At 32.8% G+C, this 18,323-nt stretch overlaps 3 protein-coding genes across 3 annotated transcripts; 2 read left to right on the forward strand and 1 right to left on the reverse strand.

Moving 5' to 3' along the window:
* Positions 1–1,426: 1,426 nt before the first annotated feature.
* Positions 1,427–7,115, forward strand: LOC140674682 (leucine carboxyl methyltransferase 1). Its single transcript, XM_072908413.1, has 4 exons — positions 1,427–2,005; positions 3,532–3,715; positions 3,803–4,154; positions 4,235–7,115. Exons 1-4 carry the CDS (start codon positions 1,796–1,798, stop codon positions 4,437–4,439), a joined length of 951 nt encoding a protein of 316 aa, XP_072764514.1. The 5' UTR covers positions 1,427–1,795; the 3' UTR covers positions 4,440–7,115.
* Positions 7,116–8,688: 1,573 nt separating this feature from the next.
* Positions 8,689–13,571, reverse strand: Acadvl (Acyl-CoA dehydrogenase very long chain). Its single transcript, XM_072908410.1, has 8 exons — positions 13,288–13,571; positions 12,348–12,552; positions 12,029–12,247; positions 11,408–11,836; positions 10,856–11,119; positions 9,967–10,323; positions 9,677–9,889; positions 8,689–9,348 (listed from the first exon to the last, which is right to left on the reverse strand). Exons 1-8 carry the CDS (start codon positions 13,374–13,376, stop codon positions 9,211–9,213), a joined length of 1,914 nt encoding a protein of 637 aa, XP_072764511.1. The 5' UTR covers positions 13,377–13,571; the 3' UTR covers positions 8,689–9,210.
* Positions 13,572–14,616: 1,045 nt separating this feature from the next.
* On the forward strand, positions 14,617–18,275 carry LOC140674372 (mitochondrial nicotinamide adenine dinucleotide transporter SLC25A51). Its single transcript, XM_072907848.1, has 3 exons — positions 14,617–14,847; positions 15,211–15,496; positions 16,108–18,275. The coding sequence occupies exons 2-3, from the start codon at positions 15,350–15,352 to the stop codon at positions 16,816–16,818; spliced, it is 858 nt and encodes a 285-aa protein (XP_072763949.1). The 5' UTR covers positions 14,617–14,847; positions 15,211–15,349; the 3' UTR covers positions 16,819–18,275.
* The last annotated feature ends 48 nt before the right edge of the window (positions 18,276–18,323 follow it).

Here is an 18,323-nt window from a genome sequence, read left to right on the forward strand (position 1 = left end):
TTGTCAGTATACTCGAAAGCAGTATGTTCGTTCCGTAATACTTGTTCCTGTATATACATTGTAGTAACATGAATTTTATCATCTCTTATTTACATCGATCGAACGAAACGGAAAATTAAACAAGAAATTCTTTAATTAACGAAATTTAATATCATTGAAAAATGAGAAAGACAGACAGGATGCTGATTTACCTTATATATAGGAGAGTAATGCAACGCGTTGCGAAAATGACAACTGAGCTGTTATGCAAATCTTAATCATTCATTTTTTTCTTTGCATACTTATAAATTATATTTTTCAGTGTGTATTTTTACTCTGTTTTGTTGATATTTCCAGGAAATATCCACTTTTTCTCACCATGTATATACACACACACACATATGTATGTATATATATATATATGTGAGTGTGTATGTGTGTATGTACAATTTCCTACTCTAATTTAGATTTAAGCAAGCAAATAATTTTTTTAATGTGCACAGCATTCTACTCTTTCAAGAGAATTTATTGCAATATATTACATAATACAACTGAAAGCTTTTTAATAATAATTAAAAAAGAGAGAAGACTTCTATATATATATATACGTATATAAAACAATATAATTTTGTTATCAATCTAAATGTTTGAAAGAAGAAAGTGATATATATGTATATACATATGTATGTATGTATGTATGTATGTATGTATGTATATATATATATATATATATATATATATATAGAGGAAAAGTCCAAAGATGCATCTATTATACAAGTGCAAAATTTGTAACAAGATTTATGTTTAATAAAATGTGTATCGTTAATGAGCAATTTATTTTATTATTCCAACAGTCGAGTCTGATATACGTGAGAGAGCAGACAAGAAAAATTTATTAGGATTTATTAATAGAGATATGATAAAAATTGATTCGTAGCAGAATAGATTCTGTTAAATTACCAGTAGCATTTTGTTGACAATGAGAACATTTCTAGCCGACTTTCACAAGATCTGTTCTCGACAGACTTTGCTGTCTGAATAATCTCATCATACAAACCTAAACACATGTATATGTATTTCGACTAAAACTAATTGTAAAATAATCTCAAATATTTAATTAAAAGAATTCAATTTTTCAGAGAAAAAAATTTGAAAGGTTAATTAACATCACAAACGCACCAAACAAACATAAAGACGTTCAACTGCCGACTGCCGACCGGTCTGACTGACAGCTGACGGGCTGACGTTGGCTAACATCCGACGGTCTGACGTCGTCCGATGACCGACAACTCCTAGAATATATTCTAGGGACTCGTAATAACTCCGATTTCGCAGCGCCACTCTTGCGCGCATGCGCACAAGTCTAGACTTGCGCAGGTGCAGGGTGCAGGGTGCAGCACCACGGGTCACGGGAACAGTTAGGCAGTATGGCCGATGGCCGGCAGTGGTGCTGCGTTCTATGTGCTGTGTGTTGCCGATATCAAGTAGTGCGTCGCAAGTGACAGATACGCGATTGTCCGCTCGATCGTCGAATCCATCTTCGGATTGTCCACGCGTGTCGCGCACAATTTCGAGTAATAGAATATGGTAGAATGATTGTTTCTATCTGAGTGAAAGAAGGAGGGGGAGAGAGAGAGAGAGAGAGAGAGAGAGAAGAAAGAGTAAGAGAGTGCGTGAAAGAAAGTGAACGAAAGAGAGAGAGAGAGACAGATAAAGAAAAAGAGAAGTAAAGATAGAGAGAGAGCGAACGAGCGAGTGAGCGAGTCCGTACAGCAACGGCAACCCGCCACCCGCTACTATTCCCGGCGCCGGTGTGATGATCAAGGATATGGCGGACGATGAGGCCATACAGGCCACCAATGACGACGCCAGCGAGTGCAAGCGTTACGCGGTGCAGCTCGGTTACTGGTGCGACCCGTTCATCAGCTTGTTCGTCAAGCAGACCGCTCGGAAAGCGCCCGAGATCAATCGCGGCTATTACGCCAGAGTCAAGGGCATCGAGCTCTTCGTCGACAAGTTTCTCAAGGTGAGCGTCAACGTCAACATCAACGCGTTTCGATGTACAATGTACGATATACACGTTGCCTTGCGTGTTCTTTTTGTCTACACTTTTTTCTCTCTCTCTCTCTCTCTCTCTTTCATTCGTCTATTATACTTGTTTGTTTGTACGCGTTTCAAGCACACGACAGAGAAGACGTAGGTAATGCATTTAAAAAGAACGGTTTCTTTCGTACGCGATACTGAATAATAATGTTCGCTTCCTGCGATTGCACTCTCTGCACTTTTTGCTTTTTTTTTTTTCCTTCTTCCTCGAGCATACGCTGACTTTACGTTCGTTTGTACTTTCTGCGCTGTGCATCCCCTCTGGATATACATCCATTTCGCTTTCGAACGCGAAGGGTGTGTGCTAAAACGTATAAACGGAATTTCTCTTATCGCCAGCGCAGAGAGTGTATGGTGTATGTAGATAAGACAAACGCGGAAATGGGAAATCTCGGCGAATATAACCTAGAACCTAGAACGCGAATAAGAAACAATCGGGATGCGAAGACGGTGGAAAGGATGGAAAGGCGAGTGACGCGAGGCGAGGCGAGGCGAAGTGAGAGGAGGGGGGGTGAGATACAGCTGATCCGGGCGACAGGCTTCAGGGACGTGCAGCGGCGGAAACCTTGACCCACCGGCGGCCGAGGCCCTGTCCCAATTTCTGTGAGGTTGAGGTTCCTCGCTTTTATCGCGACCGTCAACCAACATATAGGTCAATGAAAAACGCTTTGCGGCGCATGCAGCAACTTCTCGTGTCTCATTTGCTAGTTGGCAAAGTCGGTGAACCGCCGATGACAGGCAAATTGTGCTCAAAAATACATAGCGGCATAAAAATATTTCACGATTATATGTAAACAAATATTTGTTTCTGATTTTCAAGTTATTTATATCAAATACTCCTTAATCCGAAATTCAAATACAGTAGCAGTAGAGAATACATTGAGAATATATATATATATATATATATACACATATATGCGCGAGTATACACACACGCGCACACACATTTATTTATATAGATATAGAGTATTATGGGCGATAAAAACGAAAAATCAATTATTTTTTTATAATGTGAATAAAATACGCTTTTAATCTGTTCTAAGGCAGTTCTAAAGCAATTCGAATGACTATAATGGCAATGGTATAATTTAATATAAAACAAAAAATTAATTTTATGTAAAATTTATAATTTATATTAACCTTTTTTAAAAACCTTTTAAAAAATTGTTACCAGAAATTTTAGAGAATTCTATCTTAAATTTTATTTTGTTGTTTTCATAAATGTCTAAGAAAAGCAAAGACTTTCAATACACTGATTAATGTTACTTATTCAAATATAGAATCTTGCTTATATGTATATATGCACACATGATTATAAAGCATAAGAAATTGAAAGAGATAGAAAATATGTTTGACACATATTAGGAAATTAGAAAAATACTTATATCACTACGCTTAATATTATTAATCTTAATAATGGAATATGATTTTTTGTTCACATCTATGCAGTTGTCTAGCGGTAAGGGGCAGATCATAAACTTGGGTTCTGGTTTTGACACACTTTACTGGAGGCTAAGGGAGGCGGGGAACAGTCCCGCGAACTTCGTAGAGCTCGACTTTCCCAGCATAACTGCAAAAAAATGTTATCACATCAAGAAACACAAGCAATTAATCGATATGTTAAACACCGAAGGTATCTCGAAATACGCGCGATATCTCGTTATTTATCTAAAAGTTATCTAGTTACACTTTATATTACATTCCATGTAATTTTTTTTAGACGGAGAGATTCGATTTTCAACCACAGAGCTACACGCCGCGAATTACCATCTAGTCGGTACAGATCTGCGACACATAGCCGAGTTGAATAACAAGTTGACCCAAGCCGAAGTCAATTTCAATTTACCCACCATGTTCCTCGCAGAGTGTGTTCTAGTGTATGTAGATGCTAGCGCGACATCGTCGTTGTTGAAATGGCTAGCGAGCAAATTTCCAAACAGTCTCTTCGTTAGCTACGAGCAGGTGAACATGAAGGACAAATTCGGCCAGGTCATGTTGTCGAATCTTCGTAGCCGCGGATGCTTATTGGCGGGCGTAGAGGATTGCGAATCGTTAGAGACGCAACAAAGGCGGTAAGTACATCCTTTGTACTTTATCTCTGTTTATCAACAATGCTCGACGAAGCGATAATTTGTTTCTAATTTCCTTGCAGCTTTACCATAAATAATTGGGAGAATACGAGCGCATGGACGATGGTAGAGATTTATGATTCACTGCCTGTAATGGATCGTAGTCGAATCGAGCATATAGAAATGCTGGATGAACGAGAACTCCTCACCCAGCTACTTCAGCATTATTGTATCGCCATCGCTTGGAACGGACAAACATTCAAAAATCTATCTATAGCACAGGGTTAGATTATCACCCAACTCTTCCTCTCTGTATCTATCTTGCAAGTTACTCCAGGTAATGACATCGTATAATTCCTAACTCGGCGAGTTCTTTTGAATTACTTGTCCGATCTACTACATCCCGATCGACACAGCAAGAGATTAACAATTTTTAAATTGCGCTTAAGTATATCCCGATTAATCGATAGGATCGAATTGAAGTACTTCTAACTTTTCCACCTTTCAAATAGATTACCGTAGTCATTTTTGTATATGTTTCGAGTATATTTTTCGTCCTCCATTAAGCGCGTCATGAATATACTATTTTTTAATAACTATTGTAAAACGAGACGTGAAAACGATTCTCGATGTTGAATCGCGCGAGAATCGTGGCTAGATAATACGATAATAATGATCGGATAAAGCCACCTTGATGTCCTTTCGCAGATTTCCAGTCATCATAATTTACATTCGACGTATATTCGAATTTTGTGTATAATGTATAACGACTTTATCTCTGCAAAAGATAGATTACGTCTCGCTTCTTATTGCAGTTTTTCTGATGTATAAAAGTACAGTCGGTATTATAATTATTATAGATTGCTATATTGTTATATATAATTGTGTGTGTGCGGCCAAATAGCGCGATAGTAATGCGCAAAATAATTTATTATATATGTATATTACGATATATATTCATCGAAGATCAACTATCCAACGTTCATTACGTTTCTTTTTTTTCACCATTTCACTTATTATCCGACTATTATCTCATTTTAACGTCAAAGTTTTAGATTTTGTCATTAATTTCAAAGGATAATTTTGTATTATAAATGCTAAATATCTCCTTCTTTTATCTGTACAGTTTTATATATTCTTCTGAATATAGGCAGTAAATGTGTTCTTGTTATGCGAAAAAAAAATGTAAAGGAAAAAGAAATATGTCTAAAGAGTATAACGATTCTATATTCTATATTTTTTATCTAGATTCAAAATATTGAATCTGTCATTGCGAATATAAAACTGTATTTTTCTGAGACATTCGTATATAGAAACAAGAACTCGAATTCTTTGAAGGTCTTAACACACGAGAATCTGAGGGAGATGGTGTAAAATTATTATTATTAAGTATGCGCGATACGCGATCTTTGAGTATATATTAAGATTATATTAGAGATTATGAATCACATTGAGTCATGAGAGAAGATGATTAGTATTACGATATATAAACGCGTTATAAGCGATCAGTTTCGTACAGATACAAATGCGTGGCCAGCGCGCGCGATGTGATTGATTATTTAAGATAATAAAAGCGTGCACAACGAAAGTAAAACTTTAAGCAATTCGAGCAAGTACTTAAGTACTCTTGCAAGTGGATCAACGCGCATCGTGAACGTCAGCCTGAAAAATCGACGATATATCTTAATTTATTTCATTTATTCGCTCATAAATGTCGAACTTATTATTTTCGCTTGGATTAATTGCGAATATAAAAACTGCGTGCTGATGCTCTTCGACAAAAATTCGAAATGTTAATTTTACGATACGGGAAACGCAACATATGTATGCTGGCACAATATAGTTGCTCCGCTTCTTTTTTCAACACCAATACCAAGTACGTTACATTTAAGCAAGTCATAGAATGATAGTACGAAGGATCAAAGGTCACAAAGATTTATTTTCATATTGAGGAATATCAGGGTTACGCATGTGTATTCAATCTAAGAATAATACGAGAAGATATTATAAGCTCTTACGAGACATTCAAATCATCTTTTTATATAGATACCGAATGCTCTAATAAGCAAAACTCGGATTTTATCGTCGTTTTCACAATAAAGTGAAGCGTGATTGCCGAGATCGTCTGTCGAGCATTAAATAAAAGGACATTGATTGTTTTTTTGGAGTTTGACGGCCTATCGGATTGGAATAATTGCATTGTAGCGGTACAGTGAAATAGCGTGGAATAGAGTGTACATGTGTGATTTTGGCGATCACGCCTCAAACACAAACGACGGTGATTTCCCAATCCTATTCAGGATTCCTTATAATAGTCTAGTAAATTGAAAAAAAATAGGATGCTTTTTAACATGTAAATTTTTATTTGAATAAATAGATAAACGTTTTTATTTAAAAAAATGTTTTTAATAACAAAATAAAGATGAACTATTGCAAAAAAAAATTGAAACATTTTTCTTCTCAATGTAATATAAAATATAAAAAGTGTAGAAAGAATTGTTTTTGTAAATTCAATTCTCAAGTATTTAGTGTTGCAAAAAAGTTGCATTTTCTTTTAATCTTCTCGTGAATTGAAAATAATAAATTATGTGAAGATAAAGACATTATTTTTTATTTTAGGTCATTTATCGAGACTTGATCTTGGCCGAGACGTACACGCGCGATATTGTTTCGAATACTATTATTATTTTCCGTTTCGATAGTATACTTAGTACTTTAATTTTAATTGTTAAAAGAATATATTATTTTAAATAAAAAAAAATATTTAAATAAAAATGTTACACGATGTTAAAAAGTATCCTATATATATTTCGATTTGTTGGATTGCTATAACGAACATATTTCTAAAATCATTTTTTATCTTGTTTCGAGCGTTTCTTTCTCATACTTTTAGCGTTATGAACAACGGTAATTATTTATTAGATTTAAGATATGAACGCAAACGTGCATTCTGCCGAATAATTACGTAGACTCATAGAGACTGTATGGGTGATTTGTATCATCCCTTCAGTGAGTAAAATAACATACCTGGAGTAACGAACATACATATATGAAGAGAATAATTTCTCAGATGTTCTATTTTTCTCAAAGGTTACAAAAATTGCAGCCAATTGTTACGATGTATATCAACGTTCGTAGGTAAATTCCCGCCTCCTTTGCCCGACATGTTGCCTCTTTTTGCATGTATAAAAATAATCCCCACCTTTCATATTAGTTTCGTATCATGTATAAGTCAGTTTTAGGCAAAATTGACTAATTTATTTGAACGCTCGTCATGTGTTCAAATTGACTTCAAGTTTGAGAATCGGAATTTAATAAATTCGACTTTTCGAATTTAAAGCTCTCACATTAGTGGATGTCATCCACTAACGTCATCTACGCGAGAATTCGAGCAAAGCACTGCCACTATGAAAATTGAACGAGATTTCGAATCTCATTGAAACTCGGAGAACTTTGCAATTTTCACGTGCATTTGTTGGCTCTTTAAAATGAAAAAAATGAGAAACAATTATAATAAATCCATTTATATCATTTTTATCTAAACATTCTATAGTGAGGTTTACTTTAAATGTTCGACACTACATCTGTTTGATTAATTAGTCATTTTTAGCTACAATATTAAATTATAAATTATTAATTCTGCATTTAATTTTATCTATGTAATAAATAAGAAACTATTCGCTTTGTTTGAATCACTGCTAAAAAAATGACACATTTAAAAGTTTCTTTTACTTGTAACATATTTTTCATAGACTGCAAGAAATCGAAAATAGCAAGATAATTTGATTCTCAAACTTAAAGTAATATGTGATCGTGTTGTGCAAATTCTGCGTGCAGCTTCATGTTTCTTCGCCTTACTTTCGTTTTACAAAAAGTATTACTCTCATGTACACGGATGTTACACACCTTGAAAAAAATAAGATCTCTATATGTATACAGGTGTATATATATATATATATATATATTGGTTACACACACACACATACACACACACACACACACACACACACACACACACAGTGTGCTTCCACTTATTATGGATAAAGTACGATGGAAAAATTGTGCATCTTAATATTCGCATAATTGTGATATTGTGAATTGTTAAATTATGCATTTAACGATTAGAGAAAAACGAACGATTGGTTATTATAATTAATGATTGTAGCTTCCTGTTCGATACATTTCTTTCATGTCTTATGCTACAAAGAGTTTCTTTAAGTGGGGAAAGAAAGCAGCTACGACATAATAAATAAATTATATATAAATATTTTTAAATGTGTAAAAAAGAGATATAAGATACAAAAGATATATATATATATATATATATATATATATATATATATATATATATATATATAAAATATGTGCTGTAACACGATACACTTCTCCCATTTAAAGTCTTTCATTTAATTTATTATGTAAAAGACGACTTAATACATCGTGTGATCTATATATGAAATTGATTATTTTTATTATTTTAACATAAAAAATGATGGATATATATGAATAAACAGCATCTAAAAAAGGAAATGTCAAATAGATATTTGTATGAATATTTATTTTGGAGTCATTATTTTTCGTGTAAAGATATGAAGAGAATATTAAAAATACATAATTTTATATTTACATGATACACCTTATGCTTTATACCTTACAAGTTTACTAGTTGCATTGTTCATTGCTTGAAATAATACATAATGCGCACAAACAATTTCTATGGAAAATACAGTTGACAAGTTTTTTAAATATTTTTTACAGTTTTTGACTGTCCTTATTTTAAGTCCAAAAATTTGAAATTTTGATGTCTTTATTTTATGCACATGTCTCACTTGAAATTTATGATACATATTAAGTAAGTATAAATTTTTAATGCTTATGAATTAACTTATTTTAACTTACTCGACTAAATTCATATCAAGTTCTATAATTAATTATGAGAACAAATTAGAAATAGACCTTTTTTCTTATTATACAAAAAGCAATTCCTATTGTTTTTTATATTCAAGATGCATTATAAAAATATATAAGTCGTTTCTTGCAAGATAAATTTACAATATCCTTAAAATCCTAGAGGATTCAGTTGTACGCACCCACCGACGTCGCATACGTTCCTTGAAATTTTACTCAATTTACTAAAGATATCCAAGTCCTTACCAGAATTGACCTGCTGCAGATTGTATGCAATGCGGTTGGACGCCTATACAAAATAATGCAATATTAATTAAAAGTGTTTAATAATTATAAAATGAATCATTATTCGGATTATCGCTAGCAGGAAATAACATTTGAATTCATGGAAGAATAAGAAAATGATCCATTGTTACTATTCAAGTGTAAAAAAAAAATTTTTTTAATCATTTTTTAAATATAAATTCTCTAAATGTCCTTGTGCATTAAAAATTTATTCGTTGGATTAGAAAAAAAATTATAACGAAAAATTACAAGCTAGTTTACATGAATATTACAAGAATAGTTTACATGACAGTTTGGATCCTGTTAAAATAAAGAATGATATACATTCATACCTCCGCGCACCAAGTTTCCGCCATTAGCACTTCATGTTCTGAACTAGGAAGATTCTTATTCAGCGACATAGTCGCCCTGCTCAGCACAACTGCCATTGTATATGTATCAAAAGCAGCTTGCGTGATCCTATTGAGAATGAACTGTTCCTCTACAATTCCTCGTCCGTATTTAATAAGAATGTTTTCTATCATTTGCCCAAAAGTCTCCACACTCTACAATTGCAATATTCTTTTTATACAAACTTACGTTATATAAGATTTTAGCTCATTGTTTATTTTGTCATTTTTACCTTCGAGCAAAGCGCGGCGCTTGACGTCAATCTCGGATGAACGAAATCTCCAAAAGTAGGCGGTGATCTTAAACCTATTGCTCTGGTCGCTCGCTTGGTAGCTTCTTCGAAGATCAGCCCTAGATTCGCCGTGGGATTCTTAAAAGCTTTCTGCAGTTCCTTCAAGTGGCTACCGGCATACTGGATCCCGGTGAGTGACACGAAAAGACGCAAAATGTCGTTTGTCCCTTCGAAGATTCTGAATATGCGCAGATCACGCATCACACGCTCCAAACCGGCTTCAGACATGAAACCCATACCGCCTAAGACCTGAATAGCTTCATCGCACACCCACCATGCGGATTCGGATGCGAAACACTGTAACAAAAAAAGGATTTGTAATGTATAATATGGACGATGATATAGTCAATTTCGTGGTTCGTTAACAGTAGAATTATTAGAAAATATTAGAATGTTTTTATGTTTCTATATATATATATATGTATGTGTGTGTGTGTGTGTGTGTGTTTGCATGTGTATGTTGTTTCTAAATAATTTTCATACCATAAAATAAATATCTATTGCATGACAAAAAACTGACTAAATAAACAAAATAAGATAAGACAATGAAGAGACAAGCACAATCTTTTTATTCATTCAACTCTAGCCAGCCTTTTCTCATTACCAAATGAAACACATCAAAGTTAGTTTAGAGAACTTTATAATCTTGATAATTTGGAAATTTTAATATGTATTAATAATGGTTTTCTAATATTTTTCCAATATTTTTGGCAAAAATGCAAAATGTTTATGTTATTGTATCTTTATTGGAAATTTACTATAATTTTTTATATCTTTATAATCATTTTGATTCAATAAATCCAATTAATCGAATGGACAGAAGAAATACCTTTGAAATAGCTGCTTCTAGGTGATAATCTTGGCTTCCAAAGTCCATGTTACCAGAAATTGTGTATGCGAGAGATTCGGTGATATAATGTAGTATAGTCATACGCGCCAACTTTTCCTGTATGGTACCATAATTGTTCAACGTACGACCAAATTGCACGCGTTGCGTCGCGTGACTTACAGCCTTGTTGATGCAGTAACGCATGGTGCCGGAAAGACACGCAGACATACCAAATCTACCATTATTCAGGATATTCATTGCAACCTAGAAATAAAGCAAATATACCGTGCAGCATTTGAGTTTACGAATGAAAATAATCTACAAAAAAATTATTTTTTTTTATACAAACTTAAAAAATTGTGAAAACAAAAGAGAATTTAAAAAATTATTAAATATATTTTATAAATTTTATTTATATATATATATGTGTGTGTGTGTGTGTGCCTCTGTTATAATAATGTGTGTCAGTAGATTGTATTAAACATGTTTCTTTTTTTTAATCATTCATAGTGTTACATAAATATGAAAAGTTAGATTTAGACAAACTATTACCTTAAAACCTTCACCTTCCTTGCCAAGAACATTTTCGGCCGGAATTTTGACGTCATCGAAAAAAATCTGTGCTGTGTTGCTACATTTAATGCCCATTTTTTTCTCAGGCGGTCCACTGGTAACACCACCGAATCCTCTTTCAACGATGAAAGCAGTTATCTTCTCCTTCGCTTCGCCTGTTTTAGGATCTTTAAAAGGCACTTGCGCAAAAACGGTCATGATATTGGCGATACCGCCGTTCGATATCCAGATTTTGCTGCCATTGAGAACGTAGTGCGACCCGTCCGCGGATTTGATCGCGCGTGACTGTATTGAACCGGCATCGGAACCGGAACTTGGTTCCGTCAAGCAAAAAGCAGCGTATTCGCCGTTACTAATCCGAGGTAGATACTTGGCCTTTTGTTCAGGAATGCCATACAAAAGTATGCCCTAAAATAGTATATAAGTATACAAAGTTATTATTTGTTAAACAGACAGACAGAGAAAAGAAAAAGGAAACGTTTATTACATTCAGATTATAAAAAAAAAAAAGGTAGAGGTGTATGAAGCAAAATAAAGGAAAATAACTGTATAAAAAAAAAATAAAAAAAAAAAAAAAAAGATACACGATGCAAATCTTACCTTGAATCCTATACTTTGATGCGCACCGAGCATGATACCGACACCCAAATCATGGTAGCCGCATATTTCGACAATTCGACTATACTGAGTATTTGTCAGTCCTAATCCGCCAAAGTCCTGGGGCACTTGTAAAGCAAACGCTCCCATTTCCCAGAGAGCAGCTGCCGTTTTCTCGTCTACAGACGCATTTTGATCGTTCTTTACCGGATCGTTTATTTCCTAAAAGAAGAGAAAACAAAATAAATATCTTAATGTTTCTTTCACACAGCTACTCTTATCTTATTTTTTATTTTATTATTGTTTAAATTTAAAAAGATACCTCGTAGAACTTCTCTACAGGATCAATGAGCATTTTTATCGTATCTATTTGCTCCTCGTTCATAGGTTCTGGAAATGGAAACACTTGATTCAACTGTAATTGCCCACGGAAGAGATTCATGGTGAAGGATTGAGATTCTTTCGCAGCGGCACTTTCCCGCTTTTCTTCTTTGAGTGGTTTTACTGCAGCTTGTGTAGCCAAACATCTAAACATATATATGTATCGTATGCAATTTTAATATCATTAGGCAATTATTTCAATGAGTATTTACTAAGAATTATTTAATTATTTAAGCATAATTGTATTTTTTTCTTAAATATACAATACAAAAATTAATATAAAATTTGCACAATAAATGTATGCAAAGACTATTCCAGTTTAAAACATGTAATATGCTTTAATGATCAAGTAATAGATTAATTTCAATAATTGCTGTAAATAAACAGTTTATAAATAGCAAACTATCAATATATGACGCATGCATATTACACGTTTTAAAATTCCGCGCACTTATATGTATATGTATCACGAAAGGTTCACAATCCAAAGTCCACGTATGCCATATGTATATCATGAATGTATGTACATATATTTTCAGCTAAAAATATTTCATCGATACAAAATTGCGGGCCAACGTGCAAGTTACATATAATTTATGAATTTCGCAAATTGCGCGATCGACACGTTAATAAAAATCATGCAAATATTTATCCTATAGAAAAATAAAGAAATATAATCAATCAAAGTTCATTACAACAGAACAATTTTTACGATTTACACTCGATTCACGAACCATATCGATGGAATATAAATGAATGGATCAGATGGATAGAAAAGAAAATTAACAAAATTAATTATATAATTTTTGACAGTTTAAGTTTAAAGTCTGCTCTAGATTAGCAACAGGTTTCAATCGAATGAAAGACAATTGTCGTTTTACCTTGACGTGATCCAGGGTCTCAAGGGTGTTTCGAAAACTTTATTAAGGTTCCTGGGAGTTGACGAAAGCGTCTTGGTGATGCGAAACATTGTCCGGACTTGGAAATTGTATTTATTCACTGATAATAATAATATAAAATATTATTATCGATGATAATTTCACTTCGTAAAAGATGATCCAGACGAACAATACTACAATCACACAGTAGTCAATGCCGTCAATGGACAACGGTCCGAGGTCCGAGCCACAATATATCCAGTAGCGCAACTCTCTGTCGGCACCTATAAAGTTAGTGGCTACGTCAGCAGAGAAAGCAAATCAGTGAGCGCTTAGTGATTCTTTATCGTGATTGGTTTCTGCACTTAGATCCAACAAAGATCTAAATGCAAGAATCAATCGCAATAAAGAATCACTAAGCGCTCACTGATTTGCTTTCTCTGCTGAACGCAGCCAGTGTTGGCCAAAATGGAGTGCGCATGCGCGAAATAAGCGAGTTGCCCAGTAACGCCATCTGATCTTTTCTTTCGCTTACTCTTGTTTTCTACTGTTGTTCGTTCTCTCTCTTACTCATTGATACATATAGCAATATACAATAACTCAAAATAATATATGTTAATAAATAATATACAGTCGGATCTCTTATCCTACGACATTTTCGGTCCGGAATCTTTCCCTTAAACCTCTGATCCTACGACAAAAATTTGAGAGTGGGGGTATAATTCCCCTTTTGCGGTCGTAGCATGAGAGGATTTTTTGTCGTAGGATAAGAGGTCCGACTGTATAGAGAAATAAATTGTTAATAATAATTGTAATATTTTTAAAATAAAATAACATTTAAATTTAAATGTTAATTATATTATAATTATATATAATTGTAATTTTTCTAACAATTATGATTAATTATGATTTTCAATTATATTTGATTATTCTTCTCTAAAGTCAACTGTGATTGGTCAACTCTTCCGACATCCGACTTACGACAACTATTGTGGAATTACCCTAAGCCCGTATCAGATTAGAATTTGACTAATCAGAACAAAGGGAACTAAAATTGCTATGTCTTAATTGGTCAATCAATTTTTAATGTGTAGTCTGATACGGGCTTTAAGCCGTAAGAAATTAACCAATCACATTCGATTATTCTTCTCACATTCAACTGTGATTGGTCAATTCCTTACAGTTTAAGGCTTACTACATCTATTGTAGACCCGGCCTTATGGATATAAAACACAATGGATGTTTTCCATTTGGCGACACATGCATTAAAGTCACTTTGTGACTTTAACAACAAACATTATTTTGTCTTTTTTCAATATTCAGGGACAACAAAGATAGAAATGACACTTGTGTTACTAAATGAAAAACACTGAAACTAGTAACTAGTTCAGTAATGGAAAGTTACCCATCATCCAATATGACGGTAATTGGCATAACCGATAATGATAAAAGCGTGATATAACGAGTGCCACGATTTCTGGCACCGTTAATATTTACCTGTTGAACAGGTATTTTCAAAGCTATGGGTTGAATGGCACGGAAGGAAATCTTATAACACGTAACGTAAGTCGGAAAGTGTTCAAAATCCCTCGACACGTGATACGATTAGGTTAGGTTATATAATATAATCGCGCGAATCTTGCAGATCACTTTTACCCTCCTCTAATACGAATCGGTTATTTTTCAACTGCTAATTAGATTAACAAGGATACAAATAATCATGATCAATTATAATCGTACATAATCATAAATTTATATAGCCATTGAAATTGTCACATTCCTTTATGTGAAGAAATATTAATAATAGATAATAGATAAAAATGTAAAAAAATTATTACCAACTCAGATACAACACAATACAAATGAGATTTTAAGGATAATACTGATTTTGGATAATATCGATAATCTTTATTTTTGTTCTTTCAGGTAAAAAGATATTTAATTCAATATGCAATTTGCTGGAAATATCTTTGGACAAAAAGTATGCAGAGTACATTTAAAATTAGGACAATTGAATATTCTTCTTTCCGGATATTTTTGGTATTCCTAAAAATATTATACTAACATGAATAACATTACATCGCAAAAGCTTTCGTTGTATTCGGTTCTGAAAATCAAAAAAGATGATCTCAAGGAATTTATTTGCGGCTGGGGTGCTGCTGTGATCAATGTTTCTGTCACTTTTCCAATTAATAAAGTCATATTCAGACAGGTATGTAATGCAAATAATACTAATAAACATTTTGAACACACAAAATGTTTGCACCATAGAAAGACCTAAAATTCTCAAAGATTTCTCTTTTATTTAATTAGAAAAATTAAGAAATTTTATTGAGACAATTTTTTATAAAGCTCTTTGATAATTTTACTGTTATGTTGCAAGCATTCAACATTTTATAATTGTCTATTGGCCATGTTATGAAATATAATTAAAATATATTATAAATATGTATTTCTTTTTATTTATATATTTAGCAAAATATTAAATATGTGCAGTATACGTTCTTCGTTGTTATTTTTAATGACAAAAAAATGAAAATATAAAAGTAAATGTAAATGAAAAATGTTTGTCTTATGAAAATTGTTCAGTTTTTTCCTCCGTACCATTTTAAGCTTAACATTTGAAACTCAAGTTGCTTATCTTTATTTTTCTCACAAGTAAAAGGTATTAAAGAAAACGTAGTAAAAATTATGTGTAAAGATTCTCTAATTTTATCTGGAATTTTGAATAAAAACACCAGAAAAATAAGAGAATTGTCTTAAAAGATTCAAATGGAAACACATAAATATAATTAATATAAAAATTCTTTTGTTACGATGCAGATTTTGGAGGGAGTACCAGTGAGCGCTGCGGTCGGGCAGATATCGCGAGAAGGGATACAATTGCTGTATCGCGGAATTTTACCACCTTTGTGCCAAAAGACTCTGTCCCTCAGTCTAATGTTTAGCACGTACGAAGGATGCAAACAAAGATTCTGCTTACTTACCGACAACGATGTGATGGCTAAGGTACTGGCGGCTAATATAGCTGGTACAGTGGAGGCTGTGCTTATGCCGCTCGAGAGAGTACAAACGCTGCTGCAGGATTGGCGATATCACGACAAGTTCAAGAACACGTCCCACGCTTTTAGATATTTATTGACGAATTATGGCGTGTCTGAATGTTATCGTGGCATGGTTCCTATCATATATAGAAACGGCTTGTCCAATCTAATGTTCTTCAGCCTGCGAGATCAATCGAAAATGCTGATGGGCGAGCAAGATTCACTACTAGCGAATTTTGTCTTCGGTGCGCTCATCGGTGGCTTTACCAGCACAGTGTTTTATCCGATGAATGTAATCAAGATACACATGCAGACAAAGATTGGTGGTGACTTTGAGAAATTTCAGGCTGTAATTCGTCAGGTATATGTCTCTAGAAATCGAAGTTTAACTTCTTTTTACAAAGGCGTACACTTGAACTACATGAGGTCTTTCATTAGTTGGGGTGTGATAAACGCGTCGTACGATTTTTTGAAGAGCATTTTTTTCTAAATCATTTAATAGAGAAGAAAAACTTTTTTTTATATTTATTTAAAAAATTTCTTTCACATCTCGCTGTATATATCATATGTATATTAGATAATGATAACATGAAATGGTATCTTTTGTAGAAAGACGTGCATGCGTGGTTGCACGTTCTTCCTCTTTATAAATATGCAGCATTGCACATGGGAAAAAAGTCCTATTACATATATGTCAAAGTTTTATTAGTTTAACATTTATGTAGCTTTAATAAGTAATTTGGAGATAGTGTCACAGACTGACTTGTCTGCTTTTAAATGAATATTTAGAATAATCTGAGATGGATTAAAAAAGATACATTATTCTTTTTGTTTACAAAAAGATTAAATGATTTGTATATACAAATCACATATAGATAGGTATAATTAATGATTTTATAAAGAAATCTTTGTTAATTTATTCTGTATTTTATAAACACAAACTTTACAATGTAAATTTTTAAATGCAAATATTTAAAATCTGCCTAACTTTTGAGGTGGAAAAGAATTATAATCCAATTAATAAGATACAAATAATTTGCTCCAAATCATGAGCAAAGTGCTATTTCATTATGGTTAATAAAACCATAATTATTCCATATTTGGTGTTTATATTCTATAAATTGTATATAATTATACTGAAATACTTTATAAAATTCTTCGATTATAATTATACAGTAACACTCTATGAAAAGTCTGAATTTCGAGACGCATAAAAAAAATATATCACTGGAATTCAGTGGCACAATTAGTAATGTGTGATATGACATTGTGTGTCAAACTATTCAAATAAAAAAAAAAATAAAAAAAGAGAAAAGAGAAATATTTGATGTTTATTGTTACAGTAACACACATGTATGTATGATATTATATAATGTAAAAATGTTGAAAAATTTATAAAAATAATGTAGAAGAGAAGCAATATTAAGGTTATCATTTAAATATAATGCGATTCTTTTATATGATTAATTTCATATGTATAACGATGGAATTTTTATTTTGTGGTATGTATAGAAGTTTATATAAGACATAGGAACAATTCGATCAACGAGATGTGACATGATATAATGTTATATAAATGTATGAATAAATACAATAATTCACACAATTTACATAAGGTAATCAAAAAGTGATATAGATAGATAGCAAACGATATTTATATTACCAACTGAATATTGATGTATTTACTTGTGCTGAGACATAAAGATATGTAAAGTAATGCAAAATACAATATAATTTCGGCATCGGTTGCGTCATTTTGTTATAACTAACTATATATATATAGATTATACATATCCTCCAAAAAAATTGCCGCTAAATTAAATATATTAGAACCAGCTAAAAAGCTCGAGCTTGACATTGTAAGGAAGACAATGGCTATAAAAAAAAGACAGGTATCTTTTATAAATCTATTTCTATGTAATTATACATCTTTAATTAAAAGCTATCATTTGGAGCATGTCATTTTGGAGAGGAATACTTCAAACATGAGTGTAT

Source organism: Anoplolepis gracilipes, chromosome 16, assembly GCF_047496725.1.
Source record: "Anoplolepis gracilipes chromosome 16, ASM4749672v1, whole genome shotgun sequence".
Taxonomy (NCBI): Eukaryota; Metazoa; Arthropoda; class Insecta; order Hymenoptera; family Formicidae; genus Anoplolepis; species Anoplolepis gracilipes.